Source organism: Clupea harengus, chromosome 12 (assembly GCF_900700415.2).
Source record: "Clupea harengus chromosome 12, Ch_v2.0.2, whole genome shotgun sequence".
Classification (NCBI taxonomy): Eukaryota; Metazoa; Chordata; class Actinopteri; order Clupeiformes; family Clupeidae; genus Clupea; species Clupea harengus.
Genome location: NC_045163.1, coordinates 16,459,753 through 16,482,805, shown reverse-complemented (window position 1 = coordinate 16,482,805; position 23,053 = coordinate 16,459,753). Strand labels below are relative to the sequence as shown.

At 44.3% G+C, this 23,053-nt stretch overlaps 1 protein-coding gene across 6 annotated transcripts in view; it reads right to left on the bottom strand.

The window, feature by feature from the left end:
- Window positions 1-19,999, bottom strand: part of rc3h2 (ring finger and CCCH-type domains 2) — a 29,291-nt gene extending 9,292 nt beyond the window's left edge. Inside the window, exons 1-16 of one of the 6 annotated variants that reach the window (XM_031577205.2) lie at window positions 19,750-19,999; window positions 12,621-12,930; window positions 12,201-12,318; window positions 10,383-10,616; window positions 9,661-9,836; window positions 7,895-8,095; window positions 7,116-7,248; window positions 6,796-6,914; window positions 5,583-5,695; window positions 5,179-5,454; window positions 4,712-4,905; window positions 3,621-4,042; window positions 3,291-3,452; window positions 2,586-2,738; window positions 1,662-1,685; window positions 806-1,022 (exon numbers count right to left, since the gene is read on the bottom strand). In XM_031577205.2, the coding sequence (XP_031433065.1) occupies window positions 806-1,022; window positions 1,662-1,685; window positions 2,586-2,738; window positions 3,291-3,452; window positions 3,621-4,042; window positions 4,712-4,905; window positions 5,179-5,454; window positions 5,583-5,695; window positions 6,796-6,914; window positions 7,116-7,248; window positions 7,895-8,095; window positions 9,661-9,836; window positions 10,383-10,616; window positions 12,201-12,318; window positions 12,621-12,851 (2,773 nt within the window). In that variant the 5' untranslated portion in view covers window positions 12,852-12,930; window positions 19,750-19,999. Of the gene's footprint in view, window positions 1-805; window positions 1,023-1,661; window positions 1,686-2,585; window positions 2,739-3,290; window positions 3,453-3,620; window positions 4,043-4,711; window positions 4,906-5,178; window positions 5,455-5,582; window positions 5,696-6,795; window positions 6,915-7,115; window positions 7,249-7,894; window positions 8,096-9,660; window positions 9,837-10,382; window positions 10,617-12,200; window positions 12,319-12,620; window positions 12,931-16,196; window positions 18,440-19,749 lie in introns of those variants that run through there. The other 5 variants (XM_031577209.1, XM_031577208.2, XM_031577207.1 and 2 more) reach the window with 5 other exon arrangements.
- Window positions 20,000-23,053: the final 3,054 nt, after the last annotated feature.

The following is a 23,053-nucleotide window of genomic DNA, read 5'->3' as shown; positions in this document are numbered from 1 at the left end:
CAACCACTGACTGTCCACCCAGTCATTGGAACTACACTGACTATGTCTTGGCAGTAGGACAAGCGTGAGGTGGGAGCAGGTGTGTGTACTGACCAAGAGTTGAAAGCAGATGTAGTGTCATTACTGCAAACTGTATGTGTGGATGAAGCTGCTGTCCTTTGTGTGGATTGGGAGCAATAGTAATGTGGAGCAGGGGTGTGTGCATGCACGGGTGTGTGGGTGTGTGCATGCACAGGTGGGTAGGTGTGCGCATGCACGGGTGTGTGTGCGCGCGTGTGTGTGTGCATGCATGAGTCCATCCACCAGCCCTTTCAATTCAGCCCCAGGACTTAAAAGTGCCCCCATCATTTCATCTTCATCACACTGATTGCTGACACATTTAAGTGTCAACCACAAAAAAAAAAAAAAAAAAAAAAAAAAAAAAAAAACACGCAGTGATGGTGGTCTTCAGACCTGATAAACTCAAATTGAGATCAGGTGAGAGGAAGCAGAGCTCCCAACACTCAGAATCTGCCCTATGAGTAATCATCACTAGACACACCACCAACCTTCAAAATGCTAACGGTGAGAGAACCGTTATCTATGTTCTAAAAAAATCTATAAAGTTGAACCTTTACAAGGGCCTCCAGACATTAAGTACTATAATAACTACTATAATATTTAATCGTTTCCACACAGCACCTCAAACATTCCACAACGATTCCATTATATTCCAGTTTATGTATTCATTGAATTGATAGATTAGATAAATTAACTAAATTGAACCGAAAACTGAACTCAACGTGAGCTCCTCTGATTGGCTGACCTCTGAAGTTGATGGGTGTGGTGCTGACGCCTCCCTGTGAGGCGGTGGCCTGGACCGGGTCAGTGGTGTGGTAGCCGGTCCGGGAGGCGCGGGAGATGGCCCCCCACTTGGAGATGATGGGCCCCTCCCCGAATGGGATGATCGGGTCCTCTTCTTTCAGACGGCGGTAGGGCTCAAACATGTGCAGCCATCGCTTGCCTCCCCCACTCTCCACCTCCTGCAAGGAAACACATCAAACATCTATTAGCAAGTGATGAACCACAGCACAAATTACACTGTTCACGGACCTTAACTGGAGTACATAGTTGCTGGCAATGTATGCCTGCTTCTGTTTACTTTCTCTTTACCTTCACAGTACCATAAGTCGCTTGGGATACAAGCATCTCCTAAATGACCAAATGTAAATATTAGAAAGACATCCATAAGCACAAGACTGACACAACTACACAACAAATGAGATTGATTATTGGATGTCTAGTTACTGACCATGTAAATGTGCAAGCTTAAGTTAGTGGAGATGTTTGGAAGACAAGATGGGGTGCATCTTTTATTGCTCTGAAGAGTCCAGGCATTGGAGCCAATCCCTCTACTCTAACAAGTGGATGTTACGCAATATGCTGGAGTTATGATATTTGGTATTCAAAGCAGCAGAGGAAACTCACAAAAACAGAGAAAAATGAAGACGTTCAAGTCAGTAGCCGTTTGATTGTAACTGATTAAGTGTGTGCGTGTGTGTGTTTGTGTTTGTGGTGGGGGTGAAAGCAGAGGCAGTGGGATTTATGACGGATGTTGGACAGTTCTGCACAAGCAGGTGGGTGGCAGGCTGGAGGAGGAGATGTTGAAACAGTGGCCTCACCTCTTCCTGAATTTTAAAATCCATCTGTGGTGAGAACATGGCATAGAAATAAAAAAAGATCTTATTCGGTCAACTCATCTACCATCATCATTATAATCTACCAAATCTACAGCTGTATCATCTTTTACCGATCTATTAATTAATAGATTTATTTACTTAGTCCAATCTATCCATCAAGTCTACTCTATCAATCAACGCCACTGAATTGCTCTCTCTCGGTCATCCAACTGGATGTGATGGCCATGGTAGTGAACAGTCACGACAACTACTGACTGTCCACCCAGTCATTGGAACTACACTGACTATGTCTTGGCAGTAGGACAAGCGTGAGGTGGGAGCAGGTGTGTGTACTGACCAAGAGTTGAAAGCAGATGTAGTGTCATTACTGCAAACTGTATGTGTGGATGAAGCTGCTGTCCTTTGTGTGGATTGGGAGCAATAGTAATGTGGAGCAGGGGTGTGTGCATGCACGGGTGTGTGGGTGTGTGCATGCACGGGTGGGTAGGTGTGTGCATGCACGGGTGGGTAGGTGTGTGCATGCACGGGTGGGTAGGTGTGTGCATGCATGCATGAGTCCATCGACCAGCCCTTTCAATTCAGCCCCAGGACTTAAAAGTGCCCCCATAATTTTATCTTTGTTCCGATCACACTGATTGCTGACACATTTAAGTGTCAACCAAGTTTTTTTTTTAAATCAGCAGTGATGGTTGTCTTCAGACCTGATAAACTCACATTGTGATCAGGTGAGAGGAAGCAGAGCTCCCAACACTCAGAATCTGCCCTATGAGTAATCATCACTAGACACACCACCAACCTTCAAAATGCTCACGTGAGTACCCAGAGAACTGCACTGAAATGTGTGTGAGAGACGTGCACTCATGGGAGAGGTACGTACACACACACACACACTCTCAATACACTCACCATGTGTTGCGAGCAGGAGCTGTACGTAGAGCTGGCGTATTGCTCTGAGTCGAAGGGGCTGATGGAGCCACATGACCAGGGCGAGTAGTGGGCCAAACTCTCCTCCGCACGGTACTTACAGCTCACACACGCACCTCCCACACCATCAGCATGCTGCAGAGAGAAGGGGGAGACGTGATTGAGAATGAGACAGTGGGAGGGGGGGGGGTGTAAGAGCGCAAGAGCAAGATAGACAATGAAAGAATGATTTAGAAAGCAAGAATGAAGAGACCGAAGTGGGAGAAAAGGAATTTGTGAGCGACGCAGCCGGCCCCAAGAGCTGTGAATGTCAGGCTGTCACTGATGATGACTCAGTACTTTGCTCACATTCGTTCAAAAGCCCCAAATCCTCCTCTGAGAAACCCTCCACCTCCCAATCCCACAGACCCAACCCAGAGCTCAGATCTGAGAACTGAAAACTCTGAGCTCAGGACACCACTGTTGCATTCAGATTCAGCTTCTTACGCTGTTGCCTGGCAACAGTCACACTTTAAATAGCTTAGCATGTGGGATGAAATCAAATTAACAAATTCCACGAAAAAAGGACAACACAAAAGGGGAAAGAGGAAGACGCCATAAGCCCAGAGCCATTTCACCTTTATTACACAAACAAAAGTAGGTTGGTCGCTTAAAAGGGAAAGTATATACACACAGACACACACCCACCTCGGCACAAAAATCGACAGCAAAGACAGGTGAGGACTGGGAAGGCCGACTGACGTTGCCATGGTGATGCGCCCACTGTTCCTGTTTGCGGTGAAGCAGGTCCTCGTAGCCGAGAGGAACGCGTGAGTATGAGTCCTGAGAGCAGACAGCAGGACGGTGAGTCTTTCCAAAACAAACAAACAAACAAACAAGCGTCAAAACTTGCTGGTACAAACTCAACAACTGCAATTACAAAAAACACTTCCTGAATAACCCATCAGGGCACATGCAAGTATGTGTATTCAGCAGACCCATTCTAAAGTGTGAGTGCGAAAGGTTGTGTGTGTATACCCTGTGCAGTGCAGCCCTGTGGTCCGCAGAGCCGCAGTAAGGGCTGTCCAGTGAGTTATAGCGCTCCCTGGTGGGGGGAGGTTGACAAGCGGGCGAGTGCAGCACCTCTGGCGGCAGCGAATTGCTCCGGCCGTCCTCCCGCTGGTACAGCTGCGGCCGCCATGTCCGACGGCTGTCATAGACCGGCGCATAGACGCTGTGAGCGTGCCCATGGCCGTGCCCGTGACCGGGGCTCAGGGAGCTGCATGCCGCCGCCTGCTGCTGGCCAAACTGAGGGCCCAGACGGTCTCGTGTAGCCAACAGAGACTGCTGATCGGCGTACGGTGACGCTGGGGGGAAGGAGGACTCTGCGACGTTGACAGAGCGTAGGAAACGAGCCACACAGGGTTTGGAGGGGGGGCCAGTGGGGGGGTAGTAATTACCTAGAGAGAGAGAGAGGAAAAAGCAAAACTAAATGAGTGCTATACTAAACAGGTTTGTCATGAATCCGAATAAAAGTGGCTCAACAGGTACACAAAAGGGGGTAAAGGAAAACATCAAGGGAATTAATTTGGCACATCAGGTTTGAATGAGTTGATAAATGACTCAGTTTTTGCTCTTCTGTTGTGTATTGTGTAACCTTCTAAAAGCACTTTGGTGGTGGTCTTCAGACCTGATAAACTCACATTGTGATCAGGTGAGAGGAAGCAGAGCTCCCAACACTCAGAATCTGCCCTATGAGTAATCATCACCAGACACACCACCAACCTTCATACTGCAGACACAGAACTACCCAGATAACTGGACTCCAAGCATTACATTGCAAAAGTCCATTACATAACCAACCCAACTACTACATATACTGACCAAAGCCAACATTTTGACAGACTTGCGGAGCAATGTGGCATTTCAAGCCAAAATGCTGGAAAAGGATTCCCTACTTCTGTTCATATTGAAGACAATGGCTGCTTGTGGCTAATGAACATAGATGTATGGACATTTAATGTATAGTATCACTGAGTATAGTATTCCCGACCATTTTCATTGACACCATTTCAAAACTTTTCCATGACTTCCAGGGTTCTGTTTGGGTCGGGGGGTGCCTGACTCACTGGCTGGCTGGTAGGGGGGCACGTCACACGTTGGGGAGCGCTGGTCCTGGTAGTAGAGCTCAGGGTGTCCCCTCAGCAGGAAGTGGGCTGGTTTGGAAGAGGTTCCCCCGCCCGTCTCGTGGGCAGTGGCGTGGGGAGACAGAAGTAAGGCTTGAGTCTGGCTAACGGGCGTCTTTGGGGGCGAAACAGTCTTCCTGGAAAACAGGTGTCGAGAAAAGATTTAAACAAAACTACATAGCAGTAAACACAAAGGACATTCTGCCAGTGTTTCATATATTGTATCATTAGAGAACGGGTCAGAGGTTTCAACCTGTTCATCTATTCCATCATAACTAACATAAAGCATAAAGTGACTTCAGAAGAACACACTCATTGACAAAAATCAAATGGATATTTCAGAATGATTAAGAACAATCACTGTTTATCTTTATGTGCCATAGCGTGTCCTGAAAGAGCACTAGACTTACTGCTCTATATTAACAGAGGTGGACTGTGAGTGCACATTGGCACCATTGGGAAGCACCCTCTTCAGGTCCTCCAGTGAGTCTCCACCGCGGGGGATGAGCTGCGGGGGCAAGGGGCCATCAGGGGCCTGGATGTCTTTTTCAGGGCCCTTCAGACCCCCCAAGGAGGACTCCATCACTGAGATCCCCCCCTTACAGCTGGGGCCCTTTCCCATCCCCCCCTGGGAGAGCAGGAAGGGGCGGGAGGCCCCACCGAGTTTCTTATTCCTCATTCTGTACCTGAGCAGAGAGGAGAGGACATGTGGTGATAAACAGGACGTGGACATGTGGTAGTGATAAAGAGGACCTCTCTAATTCGTCCCAACTCGGTGAGTATATATTCTACTGTGTTCTGTCTGCCTACTCACTTCTCTAATTCGTCCTGAGTATGGGCAAAAGTGCAGTTGGCACCCCGTGGGCAGCCTCCTTGCTGCCGCAGGTCTCTGCACATGCTGGTCTTGTACTTGCTGTTAGGCTGTGGCTGGAGAAACGTGCAAAGATCAGAGACACCCATGTATGTCACAAACACGCAGCTAAAAACAGACCATCAGTGCCATGTATCAGTGTGTACTGACACCATCTTGGATGCCATCCTGGCGCAGAGGCGCGCACACACACCGCAACATAACATTAAGGCTATCCCACAAAGCAGGATTACAGAGTTATCCAGACAACTGCTTGGCGAAAACCCCATGATACTTTTAAGTGCTCGTTTATGCCCCTGTGTGAGATTTGAGGGGTCTCCAGGTTGTGCTCATGCCGGCTCTCCAGCTAACTCCGCTATCTGGCTTTGCAGCCCTCTGTACCAAACTTTCCCACAAGCGGAGGAGAAAATGACAGCAATTCTTCACAGCCTCCCTGAACTGGATTACTGCCTCTGCTGACAAAAATGAGAATTTCTCTGGCTATTCTGTGGGTCTTCTGACAGTGCAGCTCAATGAAGGGACAATGAAGCACTGCAATACACCACAATTCACATCATTGCACATGGACTTGGTATGGCATGATATACGTTTTACGCTGTAAAATACATGACAATATGACATACACATATGTAATGCATGTGCAGTACTTGCTTAATGGTACCATGAGGGTAACCAAGTAACGGTTAAGTCACAAGTCACAGTTTGTTATTTAGTGTTGCATAGAGCTATGGTGGTGGTCTTCAGACCTGATAAACTCACATTGTGATCAGGTGAGAGGAAGCAGAGCTCCCAACACTCAGAATCTGCCCTATGAGTAATCATCACCAGACACACCACCAACCTTCATAATGCACTAGAGAGAGACATGACTACCCAAAGGACTAGATGCGTTACATTAAATGGTCCATAACCTAAATGGTCCATAACTAACTCAAATCTGAACACTGTAAATGACTCTGAAATGACCCAAAAGTAACATACCCTATAGTACATAATATAGCCCCACTTTCAATGCTAAGACAAACTGTATGACAAGCATTCACTAATAAGGGTGCCGATTCAGTTAGGCAATAGGCAATGTGTGGCTGTGTGTGACCATAGGGGACTGTGTGGGCTTCGAGGTATTAAAGGCTAAGGGGAAGTGATGAGCTCTTACCTGGGGCGTCTCGTGGCTCTTCTTGCTGAAGTTCTGGATGAACTCCACCAGGCCATGGACCACTACCTTCACAGCCAACATCACACTCTGCAACTCCTCCCAGGTTGGTGGTGCTGCATCTACACACAAAGAATATAAATTGCAACTTTGAGACTCCTTGCTCTTTATACCCAGCATAAAAGAGAGAGAGAGAGAGAAACATGCTTTGACAGATGCATATAGATTTCATATTATGTTATTATGCATTCAAGACTGCAGTGTGTGATGTCGGGAGTGCATTTGCATCTAGTGACATGGTTTGTTTTTTGTTTCCGGCTCACCTGTGTTGTGGTCGATGTTGGCCAGGAGCTCCAGGTGTAGTCTCAGGCTGTTCAGGTTGGCAGGGTCCCCAGTTCTCTGCAGCACAATAGTCAGCTCCTGGACACTCTTTGCAAATGACTCGGGTGACTGGAGCTGTGAAATCCACAATCCAATTTTTTTTTTTTTATGTTTAAAACTCACAATTCCTGCCCCTTCAGCACCCCCCCCCCCCTTTCAATAATAATTTATATTCAGACAGATATGAAAGCTTTGCCTGGAAAGGGTTGCATGTCTACTACTTCACATACATCATTTACTCCCCTTTTTCCAAGCTGGATCTTCAATATCTTTACATTTACATAGCACATGTGTGAAAGACATTTTCAGTATGGCTTTGGTGGTGGTCTTCAGACCTGATAAACTCACATTGTGATCAGGTGAGAGGAAGCAAAGCTCCCAACACTCAGAATCTGCCCTATGAGTAATCATCACCAGACACACCACCTCAGACCACAGAAAGGGAACTAGAAGCATAGAAGGGACATTAAATTCCCAGCAATGCTTTGTTCCGTGTTAAATGAGGAAGTACATCAAAATATGTGTGTGTGTGTGTGTGTCCCATGGCTTGCTTCATTTGCTAATAAATTAGTTTCTTTACAAACACCAAAACAAAAAGAATTCCAACGCTCTACATTTGTTTCTATCCATCTGTGGCCTTCAAAATAAATTCATATTAAATACCTACAGATCTACCCATCCATCTGTAAAAAAAAATATATCTTTATGATCTGGTAAAAACCTTGTCGATGATGGACTGCATGTGGGACTTGTGGACAAGATCTCCATAAAGGAGCGAGGACCACTGCTCAGGCGAGATGCGGAGCCCCGCCTCCATGGCGATGTGGACGATCTGGGCGTCGTGCTCGCGGCGGAGCGCCTCATAGGTGCGGAACTCCTCCTTCAGCTGCATGAGCGACGAGTCCTCATCCCGCTTGGTCACCTGAGACAGGAGGCAGAGGGACACACACCACTGAGTGAGCGAGCGAGCGTGTGTGTACGCATTTTTATGTCAATGTGAAACTAAATCCATCACACCTTACAATCTCAACAGGGAGGTGAAAAGTAATACTAGTTTTATTTATTATACCAGTTATATTATTAGCCTCGCTAAGGACTAGAGCTCTAAAATGAAGTAATGGTGGTTGTCTTCAGACCTGATAAACTCACATTGTGATCAGGTGAGAGGAAGCAGAGCTCCCAACACTCAGAATCTGCCCTATGAGTAATCATCACCAGACACACCACCAACCTTCATAATGCACTAGAGAGAGACATGACTACCCAAAGGACTAGATTGAAAATGTAGGGCATTGCATTAGAAGGTCCATTACATAAACATTACCCAACCAACTCCTACATGCACAAACCAAAGGCAACATTTCTACACAATTTGGGGATCGCTTCCTTCATTTCAATTGTGGCCAGGCCAATGAATATTTTGAATATGCAGTATTGACGCATCAAGGAATGGTTGTTTTTGAGGAAGTCAGATCAGAGAAATATTCGACAGCCTGCAGGGTTATGTTGACATGGCTACAGTCCAAACATTGCATACCAAAAAAATCTACCGTCAAAACATGTGAATTTTACGTAAATGTGATTATACACACAATCCATAAGCACACTGAATGCCACACCACAGACAGTCTGACGCAGCTACAGGCACTGCACAGTGCATCCTCATGTGTGAGAAACCTGCCAATATCATCTGTGCCAGTCCAACACATGATAGATTTCAAAACAGGATTCTAACAGTATTAAATACACTACAACAGTATCAAATGGCTCCTCAAAACCTTTTCTCCCTCTCTCACACTCTCACAAACACACACACACACGAAGCCAAACCATATCTAGTGACATGGTTTAAAGCTGGTGGCATTTTTTAATCCTACCAAAAGGAAGCCCATTTTCAAAAAGTTGTCAAGGTTGCATTATTTTAACAAATGAATGCTCACACAAAACCTGTGCACAAACTGCAACTGTACAGCAACCCCATTGTTCTCTTCCTACGCAGTCAACAGACACAGCCTGATGCCTGGTGGATCTCGAGGTGGTGTACAGCCGATCCGTACTTGTGTGACAAGGGCCTGCCAAGCTCTTCATCTATGCCATTCCAACAGATGGGAGTGCAGTCATTAGATTTCTGACAGGTTTATTAGGCTTGCTACTTTAACAGTGTCAAATGGCTCCTCCAAACTAATTTAACACACACACACACACACACACACACACACACGAGAGAAAAGATCAACTGCCTCGGTACAAAATGTGCCTCTGGGAGTTGTAATTGGCTGGCGACTCAGGCTCAGGGATTAGCACGAGCTGCCCAGGACTGTCTGTACCCACTCCACCAGATCCTGGGAAGCTGCTGCCACGCTCGGGGACTCAGCCACCAGCTGCGGGTGGGGGGATAAAGCTGGTGCGGTGCAAGTTATGTGTATGCATACCGGTCAGCATGTGTGCGCTAGTGAATGCATGTGCACTGCTGGCCATTTAGCTAACCTTAAAACAGGAGGCCCGGTAGAGGAGCTGCACCACGTGGCCAATGCTGGTCTTGGAGGCCTGGGGGAAGCGAGCCTCCAACTTCTGGACCACAAACAGCACCAGGACCTTCCGTGACAGAGCCGAGCCGTCCTCCAGGGCCAGCAGAACCAGCTTCAAAGCGTCCTCCTGCATGGCTGGAGGTATAAATCACACACACACACACATAGATCTCATAAGGATGGTTGATAGACTAGACATACGTCGGTATGCAAGTGGATTAGACATCAGGGTAGATGGGTTGTCTTCAGACCTGATAAACTCACACTGAGATCATCTGAGAGAGAGCGGAGCCCCCCCTCACTCAGAATCTGCCCTATGAGTAATCATCACCAGACACACCAGCAGGAAAACAACACAGCAGCTCAACCCACACACATGCATGTATTGACAATAAGAGCAACATCTTTGATGTTTCACTGCCCAGTAAAAATTCAGCTTTTGAATGTCAGTCTTAGACCGCATCGCCACTTCGGTTGCAGGGAGAAGTTGCATGTTCAATTTGCAACTGAACACAGTGCCATCCCTGATTTCCCAACCGTCTTTCTTCGCAAAAACCTTTAATTGATGCTATGGCACCATTGCAATATTTGGCCACATATCAGAATTATACTTTAGGTTTGGGTCAACCAGCTTCTAGCCATCTGTGTGGGCTGACCCCCTCACATGTTCAGGTGTCTTACCTGGTCCGAGGAACTGGCACCCTCGGGCGCGGACGGCGGCCCACAGATTAGCTGAGAGTTGCTGGGGGTTCTGGTGCTGGAGGATGAGCTCAGTGACCGCCCTTTCGCCCAGGGAGCGGCCCGCACGCACTGCCCGGATGCGCCCCTCCTCCTCCACCAGCTGACAGTTGACCAGCGTCACCAGCTTCCTCTGCATGGGCCGACTGAGCGCGCTCGGGCTGAGGGTCGCCACGCCTACAGGAGAGCAGTGGGACAGAGCGATGTCAAATCAATGTCTTCAATCAACTGATTCTAAAACATCTGCAAAATGAGTTCATGAGAAGGGAAATCAACTAGAACATTCCACGATTTAAAAAAACAAACAAACACCTGAGACAAGCAGCAGGCTTGTGAGACCCATGTGAGTTATGCCAAATTTTTCAGGATGTAATAACTGTTGCACAGTGGTTTTTAATGGCCTTTAAAAGGTCCATTACCCCACCTGCACAAAAGCCACAAGCGTACCAATCTGTATGACACGACATGGCTCAAATGGTTCAGACCGACAAGAATGTCCTCAGCATTCAGCATGTTACTAGAATTAGACCTTTTTTACAGCCAGCCATTCAACCCCACCCACTTGTTGCCCATTGCATCTTTAAGGAAACTTGTGCGAGTGTGAAAGGAAACGATGGCGCCGTCTCACTCCCAGCGCTTCCTTGACGCTGTGTGTACGATACGTTTGTCTCGCTTGCTCTGGCACAAACACTCAGACCACAGTCAATCAAATGTGCAGAAAAACAGGAAATGCACTTTTGTTCTACCAGGGGTTGGTATGAGTATTTAGCATAACTGGGAACACACTGACACTGACTGACACACACACACACACACCCTCTTCAGCAGAGGGGGCGATACCGTCTCCATTCTGCATGCAGAGAGACAAACACACATAGAATAACAAAATATACACCAATGTATCTCTGTGCATATGATACAAACACTGACCGATAATGTGGAGAAAAACCCTCTCTAAGCAACCAAAATGTACAAAAACACACATGGAAAGGCAAATGTACATAAATATACAAACATTATAAAGTATAGGCGCTTTTCAACTGCAGGAACCCACAGGGCACCTTTGTGCGGTTTTCCACTGCAAGATCTGCCCCTGTCGAACCTCTTCCATGGCCCTTTACTGGGGCGAAATAAGTTCCTACTCCAGGGTAGGTACTTCTGTGGGATCCTGAAACTGCTGGGTGGCGCTTATTGGTTAAATGCGCCATTTTTAAACCAGCACGATTTACCGCTATTCCCAAAAAACTGTGTTGGATATATTGACACCAGTATCATGAAGCCATTTAATCGAGAGTAGAAAACTTTACATATATAAATATATTTTTCAATCAACACATTTTTTTTTTTTAAATTCAACTGTCATATTCACCTTCAGGTTATCCTAACATTATCTAGAAAATCTGTAGTCTAACAGTCTAATGCTAAATATCATTATTTTACTGTGCTCGGAATTAACATCATGAACAAAAAGCTAAATATTAGGCTACGTCACTTGTATAGCTCCTGCACCACAATGGAGACAGAAAGGCTGAAAGGGCCGATTAGGGGGTCATTCCTGGAAACATTCTCACTACCTGGGAAATGCCCCGAGTTCCTGCAGTGGAAAAGCACCTTATTTCTAGATACACATTCTACAAGAAATTGTCACACACACAAGATTACACTTGCACACACATAGACTTTATCTTTTATACATTCACACTAAATGAGTGTAACATGATAACAAGTGCACACCAAAAGACACACACACACTCCTCTTACCTTTACCTCCACTGATGGGTTTCAGGTAGAGAGCCAGTTCCTCCACACATGCCCTGGACACCTCATAGTGCTCACTGTCCACTGGACTGCCCAAGGACACAGCCGGCCCATCAGGGACCTGCAACACACACACACACCACTGTCAGTCTCACAGGCCTGGTCCATCTGAAAACTTTTCCTGCCGAGTGCCTCATTATACACCGTCTGAACTGAAGAACCATCAGAGACAAAAGCCACCACTACAAGAAACGTATTTGCGAATGTCATTTTTGAAACCATTTAAGGGAGTTACTACACAGACGCCAGGAACCCCAGTAAGATCAGGACCTAGAACCTTTACACAGCCACTTGTGTGAGACATCTTCCAATCAGTCCCACACACACACACACACACACACACACACACACACACACACTCACCTGGGCACCCACTAGCTGCAGGAGGGCTCTGTTGACAGGCAGCAGATCTATGTCAGTGCTGATAGCGGTCTGATCGAAGGGGCAGGCCTTGCGGTGGAGCTTGTGCAGACACGTCTTGCAGACGGTGTGCGAGCAGCCCAGGCTGATGGGCTTGTGGCCACTGCCGTCAAACTCATTGTAGCAGATGGGGCAGGACAGGAACTCAGTCCACTGGGCCGCCTGCACCGGCATCCTGGCGCCTCCGAGGGGAGCTGTCCCGCTCAGGGAGAACGCATTCCGAGTGCCACACACCCGGAGAGCTCACAAGCTGCTGGAAGAGAAATTGTGAAAATCAAAATTGGTTTATTTGTTTCTTGGTTTTTGTATATTTCTTTGCCTTGATATTTTAGGTGCCATGATGACACGCAATGGCTACTTTAGCCAAGGTAAATGGATTTTTTTTCTCAAATTCTGTTACAATACAGTATATCTATACATTACAGCATCCAATGAAGTGTGTAAAGTGCAGCAAGCACACACATTCACTGAATAGGGAGTACAAATTTACTAAATCCAACAACCATGTGTCCCTCTCTCAGTAGCTGAGAAGTGAGTGGTAGTAGGGCTGAACAATTTGGAAAAATAATCGAATTGCGATCTTTTCCCCCAATATTGCGATTGCGATTTAATATGCGATTTTTTTTATTTTATCCTAATTTTTTGCCCAACAAATCGTAATGAATTATATAATTATGATCAACACAATATTAGATACATTTAGTGTAAACTATTATTTCCCACATTTTACATTTTTATTTAACTGCTCATTACAGAATCAAGAACAACAAATCAGTGGCTTCGCCACTGTGCATTTAAGTAATTTAAACAAAGTCATTGTAAGAATAAACACAAGGTATGCACTTTTTAAACAAGTTTTTTTTTTTATCGCAAACGTTGCGGTTAGAAAATCGCGTTTTATCATATCGCGATTAAATCGCAAATGCAATTAATCGTTCAGCCCTAAGTGGTAGTCTTATCCTCGTGAAGGGTCTATCCACAGTGGTCTGTCGATTGTGTGAACTCAACTTTGTTGTGAGACACCAAAGCTTTTGGGGCCATCCAGGGACATTTCCAGAGGGTGGAACGGAGTGGAGCACCACAACACATCAATCACAGCAGGTAATGATAACAGTGGCCTGAGATGGCCAGCTGGCACTCAGCCTAATCATGCCGCAGGTCACAGCCTTGCCCTCTCACTTACACGCACACGTACACAGATAACAGGATTTATGTGCTTTATGTTGTCTAGCCAAGTCTTCACTGATTGGGCCAGTTACAGTCTTGTGGACCTGTTACAGTATATGTCTGGAGAAAGCCTGAATGTGAGTGGGAACTAAGGCTGAACGATTAATTGCATTTGCGATAAAATCGCGATATGATCAAGCGCGATTTTCTAATCGCAACGTGCGCGATTACAACATGGTCTAAAAAAAAAAAAAGATGGTACATTTTGCACACAGTGTTTAAAAAGTGCATGCCTTGTGTTTATACTTACAATGACTGTTTAAATTACTTAAATGCACCGATTTGTTGTTCTTGTTTCTGTAATGAGCAGTTAAATAAAAATGTAAAATGTGTGAAAGAATATTTTACACGAAATGTATCTAATATTGTGTTGGTCATATTTAAATCATTCATTACGTTTTGTTGAAAAAAATAAGAGGATTACATTTTTTTTTTTAAATCGCATATTAAATCGCAATCGCAATATTGGGGAAAAAATAATAATAATCGCAATTAGATTATTTTCCCAAATCGTTCAGCCCTAATGGGAACAATTGACTAGGTCTGTTGGATTTCAAATTTCTGCACTAATTCAAGGGCTGCTGAAGGCAGGGCTACAAGGTGCCGATTCAAGCTAAAAACAACAAATGGTAAAAGGTGCTTTGGTAAAGTTGGGACAAGTTTCAAAATGAAATGCAGCCTTGTTTGCAGCAGAATGTCTAATTTCCAAGCTTCAAAAAGTTGTTTCGAGAGGTGCACTCTCGCAGAGCACCAGTGTCACACTTGTCCCACTTGAGACTACTTAATCATTTCCTAAATCACCTTCCTGAGGATGAACTCAGCAACTCTTCCTTCTCGGTCTCCCCTTCCCTTTCTGCCAACAACAACCTGATACAACCCTTCAGTGATAGGCATTACATTCCAATTTCAAGGCTGCCAATAGGTAGCCTAAACAGTGTAATCCCCTGTTGTTTTGGCCCTTTGACAGTTAAATGGAGAATGGACTTGGATTTAACATGGCTGACTTCATAAAGTCATTCCCCACCGATAGTATAGATTTCAACACATGAAAGCTCAGGTTTCAGGAAAGTTCAGGTTTCCTTTCCAAGTTGTGATTCAGAAACAGTGATTAGAGCCAGTGAAGTTCAGCTGTTTCCAGGAAGGGTGATTTACGTCCCTTCCTTTTCACAGACATCATCGTCCATGTCCCCCTCACCACTTCACACCTGTTCATTTTATGCTCTACCATGGGCAGGTGGTGAAACAACAGAAGCTCAGACAAGCTCACTGCCCCACAGAGCAAAATGTGTCCGTGTTAGCAACTTCCTGCATACCAGATCTAATCAGTGGTAAATGCGCCAGCCTTGGGCATGTTGTATGCCTGTCAGATTTATTTTTGTCCCTCAGTGTGCTGAGCTCTACTACACCACAGAGCAGTCAGTCTTAAAACCTGAACACACCTCTGTCTACAGTGGAGCAAGAAACTCCTCCCTGGGTTAAGTGGAAAAGCCTGTCTTATAGGCAAGAATCACACCCATTTTTTTTTAAGTCAAGTTAGGACTTTCTCTACTACCCTACTGTTGTAGTAATTAATCATTCATCTTGTGTTCAAATCTGGCAAAATTAAGTTTTTTCTGATATCTCCCAGCATGCTATAGCATTAGCCTAATAGTTTTAAAAGAACATGTGCCCTTGTCAAAGTATCCTCCATCTTCTCTTGATGAGGAAGCGATTTGAGCCATGCTAACCAACTGTCACTTTTTAACAGGTGCCGTCTCGCTGAGCGGTTACGCAAGAGTACTCACTGCTGTTGAGAATCAATCATTTGTCAGACAAGCCTGCACTAAAGAAAGAAATAGAAGGAGAGGATGGAGAGAGTGAAAGAGACAGTGAGCAGGAGGGAGGGAAGCACTATTCATTTTCTGTGTGTAGTGAATTTGACGTTAGCCTCTGGCCATGTGGTCAAGTATGATCCAACAACGCACAGACAAAGCCCTGCCTCTTCTTTCATTGTCAACAAGTAACATTTCCATTTTCTTTCCATGCTTTCTTTAGACAATATACAGCATTGCTTTATCAACAAACGAAAGGAAAAATACATTTGAACGTTTACAGCTTAATCTCAGATTAATTTGCACAAACAGAAGAGACAATATAGCATGCTATTGGGGTCGTTGTCATATGATAGTAAAACAGGCTGCAAACAAATTATGGTGTTAGATTTAATTAGAAACTTATCGAATGATGAGTTTTAAAGATCAAAATCTCGTTTAAGTTGTGACTATTAAGCAGTCAATGGCAAAACTTACGCACCACACAAATGTCACAGCGAGGGAACGGTCCATATCGGTTCTCCTGCGTGGACCGTTCATTTCTGATGTTTGGAGTCATGTTTCCGTGGTAGTGCTCAATTTAACAACGCCGGCTTCACGCACCAGTTAAGTTCATCTGCCGACCGCACCGAGACGCATGTGACTAAACTATAAGGTCTCCGGCACACATGTGACAAAACGCGCTCCTGGGGAAGTTTTCTGGCGACGCCTTGTTCCCGGGGGCGCGCGCGTGACTACAAACGTTTGAGCAGCAGCGGTGACTCACGTTGTAGAGAACACGACGGTGACTACTTCCTCAATTTGTTAAGGTTAGAAGTTCAACATGCATAATTTTATGCATTTAAAAGTAAAAATTAGAGAGCTGATTAGTCTCGAGATATCTAGGCTACTGATCGAGAGTGGGTTAATTAGAGTTTAATTCAGTTGCTTATAAATTCCTTTAAAATATACTGAAATGACTTCAAGTTCAAACGAGGTAACACCTTAAAGTTACATTATCGTGTTAGCCTAGCAGCCATGTTTACACGACAAGTGATGTTTAGCCTTCCGCTAGCTGACAAACAGGAAATTTGTATCACTGCAAGCAAGGGTTTTCCACCCCACCACCCAGCCCCCCAAAACGGGTTATCTCAAGGGACATGCGACTACAAATACTTGCATTTTGACATTTCCATCTTCTCATGACCAGGAGTCACCCACTTGATCTAAATGTGATTCACATGTCTATAATAAGTCTATAATAACTTCTGCATCTGAAAAGGTTAAGACAATTTCACAATCCTATTTGCTTACTATAAAAAACACAAAAGGTGACCACGCATGTATAATCAGTAGAATGGTATTATATACCATAAAACAGCGACTAACAGTACCTGGTGTTCAAGGAGAAGGGAAATGTGTGTGTGTGTGTGGCATGTACATATGGGGGGAGGGGGTTGGTTCTCGAAGACCTAACCCAAGAAGGCATCCCAACCAGGGGAAACGTAACATCATGATGGACAGTCCCTTGTGTTGGGATCCCCCTCACCCCCCTCTCCCTCCCACCCTCTCTAATCTTGGCACCCCTCAGCCAAGACCCATACAATGCTACAACTGTTAGATAAGTGAGCATAGGGGGTCTGAGTTCCCTCTTCTCTGATTGGTCACCTCTGCGAGCATGTAGCCTGACCGTGACCTCGATGTTAGTACATCCTGTCCTCGCCTGGCTCAGACACCTTCGTTCACTCACTCGCTTGTTCGCTGCCATCCACACAGAGGGCTCTCCCAGGCCTATGCCGGCGCAGCGCACTCTGTGAAATATAATGATAGGCCCTCACAACCACAGACAGCTTGTTCACTCACCAACATACAGCAGCTACTATGTCATTACCAGCACCCACAAAACATGACAGCTGGGTCTGCTTGAGCTGAGGTCTGTCTCCAACAGCCACCAAACAAGCTGACAGAACTGACTCAGTTCTCTCTCTCTCTCTCTTTCTCTCTCTCTCTCTCTCTTTTTCTTGAAGTCCCTCTATCGCATTCTGTCTGTTTGTGTGTGTGTGAGGAGGGTGTAATTCATGGTGATCATTTAGTGCTGGCAAGACACATAACACTTGCAGTAAATGTCAGCACTACAACTACAAAAACTACAACGTCAGGCATGGTCTCTCAATTTGTGAGAACTACCCAGCGTGCACATATCGGTCCACCAGTGGATTTTGGTCAGCACCCCACTGGTGGTGAGCCACTTCTGGTCCACTCTCGGACCACCATCATCTTTAGTTGAACTGGGCGTGGATATTAAGGACATTTCTGGAATTTCTCAATCATATCCTTGGTATAGTCTTAGTTGGTGAAGTATAAATGATTACAAGTAAAAATGTTTTTAAAGCAAGTGGAAAAATGGGGAGCCATTTGTCTGTAACTCACCAGTGGACCCCCTGGAAATAGTTGGGCAAAAGGCCAGCGTACCGCGAGCTCTGCCCCCAGTGGCCCAAAGGGAGACCCCTGGCCTTTCACTCTCTGGGTTTGGACAGAAGATTGGTTAGACATAGAGAAGTAAGCTGATTGCGACCACTGCCTATCCCAAGTGTTAGCAAACACCATTTGGTGCCCAACAAATAGTGATGGCTTTCTTTTTGTAGTTCCTGTGGCCGGAGGTTGGTGGTGAGATCACTTTCAAGGATCATAGCTGCAGTGGATTGTTAATGTGATTGTAAAAATAACACAAACTGTTTATTTATAAATTAATGAATGTATTCATTTATTAACTGTATTATTATAAACAAAGAATTTCATTACTGATAAATGCTGTTTATGAGTATATGATAATAAACTTGAACTTGAACTTGAACTGTTAGTAAAGTAATTTGTGAACACCAGAGACACAAAAGCACATTTCTATGCATTTCTATGCACGTGGGAAGCTCACACTGCGCTCACAGAGTTCACATTCATTTATATTTTGTTATAATGACACTGGACCTCAAGATGTTTTAGACTGATAATCATCTCGACAGCAACTTCCGGCATCGACATTGTGACATGCCTTTGTACGTGAAGAGGGCAATCCACAATGTATGCCGTTCCAAAACCGCATTTAGTTCCGTGTCTGCATACATGCCAAATAAGTAGATTACTCAGAATCTTTACAAACTCAAGTGTGGGCATTGTTACATTCATGTTGTTTACGTGAGCCATGGTTTATCATCACAGACAAAGAAACGGTATGAGCTTTGCATCATGACACCGGCAAACTCCGACAGGCAGAGACATCTTTTTAGGTCCACTGGTCCAGCACGAAAGGTGCGCAATAGCCTACAGTAGGGATGGAGTAGGCATGTTCGAGGCTATATAAAAGTAATGATGTGCACCACAAGCGTAATGTTTCATTCGTGTCTCAACAAGTGATTGTTTGTGGATACTGGATCTGATTGCTCACTAACATTTTAACTCCACAGTTCTGCCACATTCAGCCGCATTTATGTCAACAACGTCTTATGCTTGCTGAAACTGTTGATTTTTTCCTTTCAGTAAATATACTTCGTTGTTTATCTGTTAATTCCAAGTGCTGCGAAGCAACTGGAAGTCGAGTAAAGCTAACTCACAGTGCGCTTCATAATCGTTATAACAACAAGCTAGCTGCGTCGTTGATATATACGATCTGTGAGAATTGGCAAAGCAATTGGCAAACAGCTGCACGGGTATCCATTCGCTTTCCAGTTGCATCGTTCATCTGAGTCCGCAACGCAACGAGGTTTTCGGGAAATTTCGTGCAACGAAAGTCCTGGAGCGACTGACAGCAATATAACACTTGCAGCTCCAAGCAGTTTGAGCTATTTTTGCAACACTGGAGATGTAAACTGAGAAATGTCGAATGGTACCCCACATAGATGTTCAGAGAGGAACGTTAAGAATTCTGCATGATTTGCATGGCTTGAATAAATGATTTAGATGACAATACTGAATAATAACACAGGGCACAACAAGGCTTAGCCTTAGCCCCAGATACACTCCAGTTTGATCAGTAAAAAGTCGCAACTCCCGTCACTTACCTCAAGCCCAGCGGCTGAGGATTGTTGTTACATCCATCATTAGTGACGATCATGTGCGCATAGAAAACACTTTATCAGATGAAAGCCTTCCACAGCAATAATAATTATTATCTTCGTTTGCACGACGTGCAAAGTCCTGGCATCACATTACGACATAGACGCAATTTACTCTAATTTCAGTATACATTTCCTTACTAACGACATGTTGGCCCTGGCAGGTACACTCCCATGATTTGACAACCGGGAGGACCCAGTCCAAGCCGGTATCACTCCGCCAGTCCGCGCACCAGCAACGGGTAGTCCACAGGCACACGGAAGACTAAATAGTCTTGCAATTGCGGTTCAAATACACTTGCAAGACAAATCGTCGTTTTACAACACGAATAGTAACTTAATTAGTTAACGTGCGTGTGGTACTATTTTTTTGTCAGGGGCAAGGATAAAGATGTAAAGGGGCGAAGCCGGAACAAGCCGCTTTTTGAGGCGTGGGCTGCATCTGTTTTAAAGAGACAGGGAGACGCGACTGAAGATGAGCGCACCAGGGAGTGCATGGCTCACCCTCCTCCAGAGCAACCCTCTTGCGTATCGTCTCACTTTCTAAAGTAAGTTTCAGGAGTTTAAGGCACCAGTTTGTTGAGGGGAAAAAACATCACTGGTGATATGACGGCATTTCAATGGGGACTCAGAATAACACGTAGCGATTAATTATAATAGGCTTATAACATTGTCTGATAAGCTATCGCGGAGATGATGTTTGTTGACTTTTATAATGGCATCAATAAACGTGTTGAGAACCTATCTATCTTTGCGCCAATGTAAACGCAAATGCACATTTACTACATCAGCTAACCTTCCCCACTCCCATTTTTTCTTTATATACACCAAGACACAAACACACACTCACAGACACATGCAAACACACTCCAGGACCAGCACGAACCCTGAGGATGTTTTTGGGGAGAATGGTGCTTCCACTGACCTAAGTACAGCTGACATTTCTGGAGCACAAAGATGAAAAGAAAGTGGGTGAGTGAATGAGTGAGTGAATATGAGCGACAGAGAGAGAGGAAATTGTGGCATGGTCTGGTGAGTGTGTGTGTGTGTGTAGGAGGATGAATGTGTGTACATAGGACAGATCTGTGTGTAGTGTGTAATAGGAAGTGAGAAGGGAGTGACCCACTCCTGAGCTGTTCTTACAGCAGTCAGAGGGAAACACCACACATCAAGCTGTGGTCATGTACAGACCCACTTTAATGCAACATGACCCCTTATGTCTCTCCCTGCCAGATACTTAAATTCACCATCCACAGGACCAGGCCTGCCATGTGTCTTTTTCAGGCCCAGGGACAAAATAATCTCCAAAGCCCACCCCACCCCCCACGCAGGGTGGGCCTGCACCGGGCACATGCAAACATGATGTGAGTGATGTTTGGACATCTATATGCACTATATGCAGAACTTGTACATCTAATTGTAATTCATACAGAAACTGATATTCTTTTGAAATGCTCAAAAGGCTCAAAATGTTTGTAATTATCAACATGTTAAGGATGCCTATATAAATATATTTCATTTGGCACTGTCCATCTAATGCTCATGCATCGGATATTTTTATTTTCCATTCAAATATTATGCTAGTGACTGGATCCAATTTCCAAAGATATTGAAAGTATGTATCTGATCTTATTCCATTTGGGCTTGAACTTTTGACTGATGTGTGTTCCTGACTTCAGTAGACTTCAGGATGGGGATGAAACATTTTTTGAAGACACATACTCCTCCTTGTGGTCATGATGGACATTGCAGGCGATAACCAAAAAGGCTGTGTGTAGACATGAACAACAGCAATTACTGCTCCATTTACATATACATATACACAAAATGCTGGGTGTTTTTTTCAAACCAAACGCTGGGTTGACGCCGTTGGGTCATTTTGTTGGGTTATTTTAACTCACTCTTGGTTGTTTTCTGTAACCCAGCCGCTTGGTTAGTAGTTGAAGATGGTGCCCCCTGCTCTCCTCCACGAGATATCACATAACACATAAATCTACTCAGCGACTGGGTCACTTTAATTCAGTTGTTTCATTATTTGAGCTGTAACAAGTTTTTTTTTTTTTTTTTTTTTAAACAGTCGTTCTAAACGTCCAAGTTTCAATATGGACTGGAAAACAGACGATATTGAGGTGAAATAAAGGTTTGTATCTTTACTTTAACCTTTTTTATCCAGCACAAACCTGCCCTTCGTAAAATGATTGAATGATAGGGGATACTATTGCAGCTTGCAATCTAATTTTGTTGATGATAATGTGTTTATTTGAAAAGGGACAGTGTACATAAACATTTCCAAAAAAAATTTAAATGCACCGGAATTAGCTAGGTTAGCTAGTTTTCATCCGTTGTCCCTTGGCAGGACATGACAGAGAAAGACAGAAATAAAAGAAAGAAATAATAATAAAAAATTATATAATTCAAAGAAATAATAATAATAAAAAAGATAAGCAACAGTTTGACAAAACCGTGCAGTTAAGATAACAAATTGTAAAAACCAGACAGACATACAAGGTAAACAACAGTGTGACAAAACAGTGCAGTTAAGATAACAAATTGTATGATAATAAAGTTAGTTGATTTAACCCTGTCCCTGGAAAAGAGAGCTACTAATAGGCTATTTTTTTGTAATTGGTGGTTTTCTATCTCTATCCATGGATCTTCGTTTGTGTTATTGATTATACGATCAACATAGAACATCTGTGCAGCTACATGGTAAACCTCAAGGTTTGGAAGGTTTAGGCCTCCCTCCTCTTTTGGATAGTGCAACAGTTTCCTTTTCAATCTACTTACTTTATTAGACCATATAAATGAGGACAGAGTGGAGTTTACGTCCTTGAAAAAAGATTTAGGTAGAGTTATAGGAATGGTTTGGAATTTAAACAGGAATTTTGGTAGCCACATCATTTTGAAAAGGTGTATCCTTCCAATTAAATTGATTTTCAGATCCTGCGACTGCTTAACTTCCTCCTTAAACTCTTTAACAAGGGGTAGAAAATTGTTTTTAAACAACAGTTTTTTGTCGGAACTAATGTAACAACCCAGATACTTGATATTTTTTTTCTGCTTCTGAAACTGCTTCAAACTGTCACTGTCCGTTTTGCAAGGGTTTACTACCATCAACTCTGTTTTCCCTATGTTCATTTTGTAGCCTGAGATCTTGGAGAATTTGGCAATGACTTCCATCAAATGTGGTACCGAGGTGTTGACATTAGTTAGGTAAAGTAAGCTTAATTTATATTGTTTCTTATTAATC